Consider the following 12,564-nt stretch of genomic DNA (forward strand, 5'->3'; position numbering starts at 1 on the left):
TACAGGTTGACCCGCTCTAATCTGGAAAACCTTGGGACCTGACCGCTGTTGAATGAGGGAATTTCCTGGCCCATCGGAAGTCAACATAGTCTAGCACATTACCAAACACTCCCACTGTTCCTGGGCTCTTAGAAGTCATTTAGGGATAAACTACATCTAAACAACACAGAACACTGAGAGCCAGGACTGGTTGCTGGAAACAAGTTTTATGGGACCACAGGAAACTTGGCCACACCCATGACAAGTGCTATCTGGCTGACTAAAATCATGCCAGATTACAGATGCTGCCGGAAGAGAAAGTTCTGGGATTAGAGAGGTTCAACCTATACCTTACTTTTAAGCTCGTCTTATTAATAAAAAAGAGTATTTGGTCATTATAAATTAGATTTAGTTCGTTCAAGTTATTTTCCTAAAATCCAGAAAATCTGTAATAAAATACAGATTTTTGAAAAGTTTTCAGGTGATCTAGCCATGGGAAGGGGTATAAAGAACTATTTGCTAGGTGGAGGGAAAATTCCCAGAATCATCTCCTACAAAGAGATTCAAATGAAAGTGTTTATGGGACGCAACAATAGGGAAACAATTTCAAAAGCAGCATTTGATCACTCTGAATTCACTGAAAATGACCTTGACATTGTGGCCACTGAACTACCTAGACATCTCTGCTCTGTTTCCCATTACCTACCACCTAGAAATATCATTTCCAAGACCTCAAGCATTAGCCCTAAGGTACTGATTGGCACAAAGGTTGAGTGTATATGTTATGGGCATAGATGATGCTGTTGCAAGAAACTATCCCTTCATGCTTTCACAACTGCTTCCCCCCCACACTACTATCATGGCCAGTTAGAAGATGCTTTGGTCTAGGGGAGCAAGTATGCATTGTTCTGGTGTGTGCGGTCTCACTGCCCCCACAGCTTTTCGCAATCCAGATGTTGGTGCGGGAATGTGTCCAAGTCGACATCTCATGTATCTTTTACAAGGTAAAACTGATCAAATAGTCTAGGGTAACTGGGCCTCCTATGTCCTCTGTCACTAGAATGTTTTGTAGATTCTGGTGAATTTTGAACAGAGAGGTAGCCAACTTAGTCTGTATTTTCGAAAACAACAATCAGTCCCGTGGCACCTTATAGACTAACAGATAGTTTGCAGCATAAGCTTTCGTGGGCAAAGACACGCTTTGCCAGATACATGAGCGGAGGGTTCCAGAGGAACATCACAACTCCACATTAACTAGTGATAATGGGCCACATCCTCCATGACTGAACTGACCTTGTCAACTCTGGCCCTCCTCTTGACTGGGACCCCCTCCTTTTCATAAGCCCATATATTTAAACCCTCCTCTGGAACCCCCAACTCAAGCATATGACAAAGCAGATCTTTGCCCACGAAACCTTATGCTCCATCCTCTCTGTTAGTCTATAAGTTGCCACAGGACTTCTTGTTTATGAAAATGGGAAAGTTCATTGAAAAACACCACCCACTCTGACTCCATACACCCTCCCCCAAAAAATGTATGCGGAAAGGTCAAGCAACTTGACTAAGGCAACCGAAGGAATCAGTATTAATGCTAGTATTAGAATGCAGGACTTGTACATTCTTAGATGCATACTTTGTTCACAAGACCATGTGACTTCATACCATGGAGCTGCCTGTATTTGTAGTCAGAGACCACTCTGGCTGGTTGTGGGAGATGGCTTAGCTGCAGGAGAAATTTTACAGTAGGCCTAATGACAACAGCAGCCTCAGCACTACCAACTCTACCAACCTACACATACAGAAGACTGTTGTGAAAACTAGTGACTAAAAGGCCTAACTCCAGTTGTGAGCTTAATTGATGAAAAGTAAGTAAAGGATCTCAAGTTGTCCCAATGGCATGTCACGAAGAATTGTTTTTAAAAAGGCAATGATTAAAAAAAAGGCAAAAGACAGAATTCAAACAAAAAGAGGTCTAGAGAGATCACTCAAGCAACGTGTTAAGGCCATTCCTCTCAAGAGAGACGTAGAGCCAAAATTCAGGGCTAACTAGTGAACAAAATGATGAGAAGATGGGCTATTCTGCCCATCACTCTTTTGGGGTCCCTAACGAGACTGAGGGGACAAGGGCCAGGAATTCACCCCTACCACAGGCACAGCAAATGCATTGCTAATTGTGACATTAAGATCTTAGTAGACCACCAGCAATACTTGACTACAAGTGCTGCAAGGACCCCAGCCAGACACATGTAAGATCCTGCTCTGGCTTCTCCCTAATGTCACCCTTTCCTCCTCTCCCCTTGCTATTATTTTACTCTGGTCCCTTCTCTGCTGGCTTTTCATCTGATCCCAGTCTTAATTGCACCACATAGCAAGAGCATAGCAAGAGGAAAAAGCCCATCCAGCTCTGTTCAGCCCAAGAAAGGCCAATGATGGACAGAAACCTGATCAGACTAACCAAACATTGCCCCTAACTTGGGAGGTAAGGAAAGGGTCAGGAAAAAAGCTGTCATGGACAGCCTGCCAACCCAAAGCAGTTCTGTGATGGGGTAGCCTGAAATCAACAAAAGGCTCACTACTCCCATCTTGTACTGCCATTTCAAGAAAAACAAACACCAAGAGCAGCAGAAAAGAGAAAGCATGAAATTAATCATTCCTAACTCAAAACTGAACAGAACAAATCCTTTCTTCCCCATCAAGGGCTTCTTGACTGAATTAGAGGGACTGTCAAACTTTCACTCAATTTCAGCTGCAGTGTTTTTGCCTTGTTTTGATTCTTTGCCTTATGTGTCTCAAACACCACACAAAACATTTGACATTCCTAGTTTGTTGTCCATGGTACTAAGCAGGCTAAACGATCTGTACTTTTAATCCTGGATTTGTTTAAAACTGTTAATGCTGAACAGTGATAGGGACGTGTTATCACCTTTGATTGTTTAGGCCCACATGCTTCATCAACAGAGATGAAAACAAAAATGGCCTATGATTTCCATGGATACTAAAACCACATTAGCTAGTACAAAAGAATAACGTGATAATCAAGGGAGTCTAAGAAATTTTAAAACCCATTTATTTATATTAGTTTATATTGCATTCGGATTTCAAGAGTCTTTTTGCATTTTTATATGGTCAACACCATGATACTCCTTCATACTCCTCCACCTTCAGTGTCTTGGATGGGAAGGAATGGTAGGAAGCCATGGGCCCAAATCCCAGATTGGTGTAAAGCCACCACCTATGGTATACTTCACAACTTGTGCCTGTACTTTACAGAGATAGAAAGCAAGTCCTTTTAGTCCCTGCTGAAGGATCAAGTTAGGAAAACCTGAACAGTGATGCTGGAATCTGAGCTGCAGTTCTCTCTCTCACTGGCCCTTCGTTAGGCTTTCCAAAGAAGGAGGAAAATTAGCAGAGTGCTATCTGGCCACATACATTGCTTTTATCTATTCTCACTTGTTCAACCACTGAAGAGGTTTCTTTATCTGTGGATGTTCATTTAAAAAACCATACAAAACCCAAAAAATATTAATAAGAAATACACTTCTCAAATGAGAATCTCAGGTGTTAATGGGCTTGTGAAAAAGTGGGATTTTGTACTTAAGCTACAGCATCCCAAGATCACCTTCAGGGGAGTCTGAGGAGGAAGCAACTGATGTTAAATGGAATAAGATTAAATATTTTAAAAGCAATGTGTACCAAAAAGTTTTACCCGAAGATATTCTACAACCTACATAATAACGACAATTCCTCAGCACTTTTCCTTACTTGTTCAGTCAACAGCTCCATGTTAAATTGATGAGAACCCAGCTTGATGGGTTTTAACAGCATATTTTTTGCATGTACATAATGTCTAGGATGCAGACAAGGACTGCAACATGCACAGGAATTCAGAAGTTTTTTTGACCTGCTAAGATAGTTTTGATAGTCCCACATATACAATACTCAAGGACTGGTGTACTCCCATGCAAGGTGCGCCTAGATTCCTCAGTTCTCACATGTGGCAGACTGAAAATCCTGTGGCAGCTTAATTTCAAAGTTAAAAATACCGATGCTTTTAAAAATAAAATGAGCACTAGTTTTATTACTAAATCCAATCTGAAATTGTCAACAGTGAAACAATTAATGTTGGCACCTGAACTGACATCTTTACATTTCAGTCACACAGATTAACAGGGCAGTCCATACTACTAAAGTACACTCTGCAGACAGCCTGAAATACTCAGGAAGAGAACACACCCCCATCAGTTCACATTGCTTGCATTTGTAGGGTTTTTCTTCAGCCATGACGAATGGAAAGTATTTTTTGTACAGAAAAGTTAAATTCAGGAGCATGATTCTAAGGCAGACTCTCCAGCCGAAGTTCTGTAGTAGAGTCCTGATAATGCCAATGTGTGTTAGTGATAATGTGGACAATGAAGACCACTAACTTCCATAAATACAGTGTCTTAGTTGCACAGTAATGATCTTGTCTCAACTGGTTACATCAAAACCAGACAGGTATTAAAATTCCCAGCCTTAAAATGCATTTCATCAGACAGAATAATAGTTTAATGGTAGAACTATATAATGCTGCTTCTTTATTTTTAGTACTGTTTTGACAGTGACATTTAACTATCAACACTTTCTACCCTGGTAACCATCTTAACTATATAGTTTGTAAAATGTCCCCATTTCTGGAGGACATAAAACTAAAGGGCACAATTACCAAGCAAACTCAACTTTTTAAATGTATTTTTTATACTATACACACACAGCCAAAGCTGCAGCGTTAGATTGGGTGCTTGCAAACCACATGACCTCACGAATGCTATCTTATCACATCACAGGTTCCTCAGACTGACCACAACCACTTAAATCAGACTCCGCCAGCAGAGAGGCTGTATCTTTGACATATATTAGTAAAGCAACAGCATTTTTAGCTGGCCAGCAGGCTTGCAAGAGCTCTGCTTGTGGGAGGGCAAATCTGAAGGTCTCTTGTCCTACTGTGTTTGCAAGATATAGTACAAGAAAAGCACATGATTTATTGCACTATAAACTTCAACCACAAGTTGAAAAACTCACTCTTTGTAAATCTGAGGGCTAACATATTTCCTTTTAGTTGCAGCATTTGTTATCAAGTAGAAAAACATTTAAACACAGGTCACTTATTTTCAAAGCATTAGCCTATAGTAAACAAAAATTCAAATTCAAACAATGAACGTTATATTTAAAAGTAACTGCTTCATGCAAACAAACTTTACTTGGCTTTGTTTAGAAACATTAATAGGAATCTTAAACATAGATAAAAACATTTTAACTGTCCAAACTTAGAAATATAATAATGGATGCAAATTTATAGCTTGCTGAAAACCAAGACATTGAAAAGGAGAGCTGGACCAGTATCACTGTGCCTAGTGAGAGGCAGATAATGTTATGACAATGGCAGTGAGGAAACCAGAACATTAATGTTTTGCCAATCTTGCATCCACTACACATATGTCCCAGGGTGCCCCAAACTACAACCAACCTTGTATTGCACACAAGGCAAATAGTACACCCAACAGTCATCTTCAACAGGAAGGGAGATTCAATTTGTGAGACTGATCATCCAGGCTGACACTCCTGTACAGCAGTACATAAAATCAGAACTTACTATGGGACAACCTTTTAGATTTATTAGGCTTCTTATACAGGCTGGGATGCCAGCATATTGGGCTTTTGTCTCCAAGGTATCTAACAGCCACTGATAAACTAAATCCAATACTAACCCAATAGCAATTGTCTGTGCTGCTTGATCTATCTACAAGCCAAGAAATACACACAAACGATACTCTGAACTTGGCATAAGATGAAATCTTATTCCTAAGAGGTGGCAGTTGTCACTTTTCAAGGCTCAAGATATTCAAGTCTTCATTTAAAAAAGAGAGACATGGGCAGTTAACTTCTATGAATCTACGTAATACTAGATTTTAAGGACAGAAGGACCCCTTGTGTCAGAGGCTATTAAGTTTACCATTGCACCAATAAACAATAGTTTCTTTAAAGTTACAAGATGTCTCCTTATCCACAGCTTTACACCCCAGCCCTGATTACTCCTTTGGTCACATCTTACGCATTATTTAACCCTCCAAAGTAATCACTTAAAAGATCTCAAATTTTATTTACACAACACTGTAATCTCCAACTTTTATATTTGTTTTCATTAAGCCAATCGTCAAAGCATTAGATGAACAGCAACATGATCTGACCAAGAGAGTACCTATATCAGAATGTTACTGGGTGGATTAGGTTTTTAGACTATAATAGCAGATTAAATTTGGGTTTAACTGCATGCAGGTGGAAGCAGAAAGACTACAACTGAAGGGTCACTAGTTCTCCAAAAGAGGCAATTTAAGTTTTGTTTAACTATCTTCACCTGCTTCATTTATTGTAGGGTTTAAAGTACAATTAAAAAGTCTCTCTCAAAAATTATTTTGCCAAGTTATTTTTTAAGAACTCTCTAACCCAGTCTACTCAATTCTGGTTAGAGGAACACTGTTCTAATTGTTCCATGTTTTTCCTGAACACTTTTTTTTCTTCGTAAAATAAAATCTTCCACGCTGGTCTATCTTTCAGTTACAGACAGTTAAAATAGCATGCTTTGTTTTTGTTAATGAGAAGAGAATGCTTGATTTCAAGCTTACTTCTAATATTTTCTTGTCCTAGGTTCTTTCATTTCCACTGAAAGAACCAGCATAGATGAAATATGGAACATTTGCTCTATTGTTGGACAGAATAACAACCTGAACTATTTCCTCCCCCGTAACTTGTCTTAGGTTACTACTTTTCTACAGTGCAGTACATAAATGTGTCGAGTATATACTTTTAACATTTTGGAACTGGATGGCACAAACAGCATGACTTCCATTTTTATGAGTGCACACAGACTGTGTTAAGTACTTTGGAGAACTAGAAGCAAAGCTCTCACCCTTACTTCCTCCTCTCAGCATGTTTTTGCAGGGAGGATGTGCAGCGTACTCCAATTGGGCCAACAGAGTAGCATTCAAAGCTATTCACTTTGGGCCTGGACAGGTTGTAATAATGCGGGACTACACAAAGTGAGGTGGTGAATAATCCTCCATTCTTGGGGACCACATGGGGTTTGCAGAGAATGCCCACCCAATAACTGGAACAAAGCTGAGGAACAGAAAAAAGGTGAAGTGAAGAAACAAACCAATATGTTTAAAAACGATTTACCTTTCCTCAAGTTACCCTCTCTGGCATACCATTTGAGTTTTAAGCTTTGTTTTCAGAAGCTCAATTCTACATTTGTTCAGATTTGTTTTTCCTAGGAATGTCCAAGTCAGAAAATCCCTGTAACCTCTATATTTCCTAGAACAGTGCACTCAGATTTTAGAACGTGGATTTGTCTCCAGTGGCTCCTGTGCACTCCTACAAAAATACACTAGTAGGAGGGCCAGCAAAGTCTTCAGTCTGTGTGCCTTTCCCAGCCTGGGAATAAAGGTCCAAAAGTTCCCTCAACACAACACATACTTTTGCTACCCTATAAGGTTCATGGCTGTCAAGTGACTTCCTGCTTTCAAAAATACAACTGCACTGAAATGTGAGGAAACAAAGCTTTCAAATATGTTTATTTTACAAAAGGTGCAAAAATCCTTTGTAACAAGTAAAACACAAATCAAACTCATTTCAGTAAGTGGTATTCAACTTCTCTCTAATTGAGAGCAAATACTGGATATCTACCAGCCTAAGCAAGCGTGTTTTGTTTCATAAGAAATTCAACATTAATACTCATTATCAACCATAGTAGATGTAACATTGCTAGTGATATTCAGTAACATCCATGAGTCATGAAATGAACATTCAGGGCTGGATTAAAGGATCTGTAGTTTAACCAACTATGTCTAAATTAAACTGTGTGTAGCATATAGGTTAAAAGAGCTACATGACTAACTCAAGAGTTGAACGGTGCCTTTTCAGCAAGAACACAGTGTACCCATTAGTCTTACTGCATAAGCATTTGCATGTGTGCAATTTTGCACAGCACTTTAAAAAAGCCTAGTGCTCATTTGAACATTTCAGGTAATGCATAGGGGGGCAGTGCAGAGCCCCTGGGCATGCAAACACACCATGCCTGCTAACACATCCCTTTATATAGTACAGCTTAGTACCCCATGCAAACAGCCAACTCTGCGAGCCAGTGCAGGTGCAGGGCATGGTCATGCTCTCTGGAACACAATGCACACACAAGGTAGTAGAGACATGACTGATTGGTTCCCCCATGTAAGCTTGCATAAAGACTGGGCATAATCTGCCTCTGTGTGAAAACAACCATAAGAACAAAACCAATTGTTCCATTTAAGATTCTGCACTAAAAGTTAGCATTTTCTACTGTGTAAGAGACTGCATTAATTCAAACAGCAAAATAAAGCACTTGTTCCACTGCATTAGTATAAATTTCTTATGCAGTATTTTTAGCTAACAAAAACTTTCAAAGTTTTAAGCAGCTCAGTCCTAAATCACAAAACCTGTAACACTAGAAACCACTATTCTTAAACCTTGCTTCTGTCTCCAAAGGTATCTTGTGGTCTGTCAGTGTAGTTTGCGGGCAAGCATGTCAATGCTAATCTTTCGTACCACTCCTGTAATCTAGGTAACACATTTAAGCCTTGCAACATCCAACAGGAAGCAGACACAGCAGCTGTGTAATACATACAAAGTGACTGAGTATACACAGGCAGGGCATAAAACACTCCCAGGATTTAGGTAGTTTACAAATCATTTAATTCCATTCAGTTTGAATTAAGAGTGAACAAGAAGCAACAAGAACTATTAAACAACGGTGAATGTAATCTATATGCAATTTTATGCTGGAGTGGATGGACAGCAGTCTGCTCCAGATATTTACTCAGCTCTTGTTTGAGTCTTCACCTTCACTGAGTTGGCTCAGATCAACTTATGATAGCCCACTCTTTCCATGCATCATTCCTTAACAAATGAGCTACTTATATACTATATGCCAGCGAAGACAACAGTTGCAGATACCAGAAAATGTTAGCAAAACCGTAACCTTAGTGTCAGCCCACAGCAATCTTATGGCTCCTACTCAATGAAGAGGTAGCTTCCAAGATACCCATCCCCTTTGTAACTTCACGTTTACATAACGAGACAGACAGAGATCTGTTTATCACCTCCATGTTAGCCTCCTGAGAAGAGGACATTAATTTTGAAATTTTGAGATAGCAACATTTCATTATTAGGGTGTTTTAAAAGGCACTGCTTTTAAAGTTTTAATTCTATTTCTGCTAACCTAACACTGTAATGTTGCCAGAGCTCAGAAGCATATTACTTGTCACGTCATTTCTTTCGGGAGGCAGACCTATGCCTTCACCCCCCACTACCAGGTAAACAAATCTTATTTTGTCCATTGCAGCATAATAGTGATACACGATGCACGACAGAAGATCAAGGATGGAATCTTGCCTTTATCACTCTATATAGTGATAGCTCAGAAAAGAGAAGCTTTTTGCAGAGAGAAGTGGCTTGGATCAAGAAGGAATATAGCAACAGGACTATACTGCTGAACATGGAGATCTAATAGGCAAATCAACAGGATATTAACAGCTCTGAAGAAAGCCCTGTTTAGGCTTCTTGTGTGAGAGGAAAGCGACAGCATCCAAAATGCCTCCAGACTTGTACACTATCCCAGCCTTCAAATCTTTGGAGAAAATTTACCAAACTGGGTGACCAAAGAAGTGACAAACCATAAGGAAGGAAGCATCCCACCGTCAGATATTGTAAATGCAGATGTTCACAGCAACAGTGTTTCAAGAAATTTAATATATTAAAAGTGGAAGCCCTGGAGTCTTGACTATGCAAAGTTCATTCTTTGGGCTATCTTGGCTAGCTAGAAGAGGTAGATAGAACAGAACTGGAAGATAGCTCCAGTACACACTATCACTGTGTTACTGGAATGTAAAGGGGTAACTGTCTGATGCACAGAGTTAATGTTTGGCAATAAGTTTTACTAGAAATATCAAATAAAATTAAGGGAGGAAGCTTTTTAACTTCAGAGATTGGTGAATGATTTCTATACAAGTGAACTCACTTATACTGGTAAAATTTTAATTGTTGTGAAGAAATGAAGGGTGATGTGAACATATATTCAGCCTCTTTATTATAATTAACAGTATTCCATATTTTCAACTATGGAGTCTGTGTGGAGAGAAAGTATACATAGAGTTTTATGGTGGGAGAGCCGGGCATAGAAGAGATGTCCTTAAGAGTGAGTTTGTCTCTAGCGCTCTTTTACTTCTGGTCTCCTCTTATTGGCCTACCTAAAATATCAAAGGCTTCCAATTTAAAAGCCAACTTATTTCAGTGTCTAAAGTGAAGACTATTGGCTGGCTATCTGAAGAAATGCAGGGAGAACTCAGTTTTTATAATCTGCCTAAGTGATTTTTTTTTAAAATAACTTTTACTGTGTTTGAAAGACTAGAGAACAAGATATCAACTTTTTCAATTTATTTACCTCATGCATTTAACAGTAATATGTGTGTATTTCCTATGCATGCTGGCAATTTCCTGAACGTGGGGGTGTTCTGCCCAGCAACAGAGGAGGACAGGCAATTTGAACTTACCACAAATAAATCTTTTCAGTCTAGACTAGAGACCACTTGTGAACTTTTGGTTTCTATGCCCACCTATGTTCCAAAAGCAACTGAACTGCAGCAATAATATGTAAGCCTGGGACTTCACCTCTGCCTCAGCCAAGACACAACTTTATTAGTTCTAGAAAAAGACCAGTTAAAGAACCACGCAGAGGGTAGGTCTACACAGCACTGTAATTTCAAAATAACCAGCCCAGCATCTACACAACAACTGCTATTTTGAAATAAATTTGAAAATAGAGGCAGGTTTATTTCAAAATTGGAAAACCTCATTTCACGAGGATTACCGCCTCTATCAAAATAGGTGCACTAAGAAAGGGAATACGGCCTATTCTGAAATATGCCATAAGTGCATCCAATGGCTCTGTTTCAAAATAGGCTCTATGAGCACCTCTACATTAGCAAGTTCTTTTGCAAAATCAGGCCCTTTTTGGAAAGAACACATGGAGCGTCCACATACAAAATACACTCTTTTGAGCCAAAACCGAAAGAACTTGGCTCTTCTTCCAGAAGCCCTCTTCCACGTCCAGATCAGGGAGAGCACCTCCTTCCGAAAACTTCTTTCAAAAACATGCACGTGTAGATGCTCTGTGGGCCCTTTTTTGGAAAGAGCAATCCACAAGATACCGCATTTTTTGATCCCTGGCCCCTTCTTTCAAAAGAGCAGGGGCTGTGTGGATGCTCTCTATCGAAAGAGCGGGTCAACCTCTCAATCCACTATTTTTTTTTGGTGTGTGGACATGTACCTTCGAAAGAAGATCTTCTAGAAAATCATCTTTTGAAAGACTGGTGTAGTGCAGATGCGGCCCCTGGGTTTATCCACTGTATTTTGAAATAGCTATTTTGAAATGCATTTTTGTGTGTAGCAGCATTATTTCAAAATAAAATATTCCAGAATAAGACTGCTGTGCAGACATACCCTCAGAGATAGAAGAATCCTAAAGTCTGGGTTTAATCCTGTCGTGAGAAGGCTTAAATGCAGTAATTTCAAATAATCCATTCTTACTTACCATAAAGTCTTCTGGTCTAGAGAGACTGTTTGCTTCTTCCAAGCTGTCCTTCTAAAGAAGAAGGTGAAAGGAAGAGCAGAGGGAAGTGAAGCAGCAGGTAAGGGGAGAATGGCAGACTACAGAACCGGGCAAACAAACAGTACTGGAAGATACCGCAAAAAGCTGGTCAGGTTAGGAAAAAGGTCTGTAAGTTGTTAGTTGGATGCTTTGTACATCTCCACATTGGAAGCTTTATTTCTGCTTGAGAGATAGACAGATTTTGTTGTGTGAGCTCATACCTGAGGTTTTCCAGCCTCTACAGCAGACCTGATCCTTCTGGAGATGATGATTTCCATGGATGCCTTGAAGCCCATTTTTTTTAAACCAACATAAGCAATAAGCAAGCATTTAAAAGGTGAATCAGTGGGCTTATGTATTGCACGTACCCTTGACAGACTGCTGTAATGTTGAGTTGTTTCTTCTCTGCCAAAAGGAAGATTCTGGAGGCTACCTATTGCAGAGAACAGCCTCAGGTGGCCTCTGCCAGTTGATGCAATCCTCTGCAATCTTGTCGTCTGATCTCTAACAACGCTCCAAACCCTGAGGTGCATATGTTCCAATTCTGGTCATGGCTAGACCCAAAAGAAACTTTACTTATGGGCTTGTCTACCCTAGAAGTGCTAGAGTGGCACAGTTACACTGCTGTAGCACATCTGGTGAAGACTCCCCATGAAGAAATCTCTCCCGTCAGCATAATTAACCCACTCTCATGAGAAGCGGCAGAAGCCCTCCTGCTGACCTAGTGCTGTCCGTACCAGTGCTTAGGTCAGTGTATACATCACTCAGAGATACGGCCTTTCACATGACTGAGCAACATAAATTATACCAAAGTAAGTGGTAGCATAGACCTGGCCTTAGTGAGGCTCTTATATCTGCACAACTACTACAGG

General features: G+C 39.9%; 1 protein-coding gene across 11 annotated transcripts in view; it reads right to left on the bottom strand.

The window, feature by feature from the left end:
• Positions 1–12,564, bottom strand: part of EVI5 (ecotropic viral integration site 5) — a 147,938-nt gene that overhangs the window by 12,229 nt on the left and 123,145 nt on the right. For 7 of the 11 annotated variants that reach the window (XM_075003390.1, XM_075003386.1, XM_075003384.1 and 4 more), the window contains one exon: positions 11,636–11,686. The exons of 3 other annotated variants lie outside the window; for them this stretch is intronic. In XM_075003390.1, the coding sequence (XP_074859491.1) occupies positions 11,636–11,686 (51 nt within the window). Of the gene's footprint in view, positions 1–6,922; positions 7,132–11,635; positions 11,687–12,564 lie in introns of all 11 variants that reach the window. One more of the 11 variants, XM_075003383.1, reaches the window with a different exon arrangement.

Source organism: Carettochelys insculpta, chromosome 9 (genome assembly GCF_033958435.1).
Source record: "Carettochelys insculpta isolate YL-2023 chromosome 9, ASM3395843v1, whole genome shotgun sequence".
Lineage (NCBI taxonomy): Eukaryota > Metazoa > Chordata > Testudines > Carettochelyidae > Carettochelys > Carettochelys insculpta.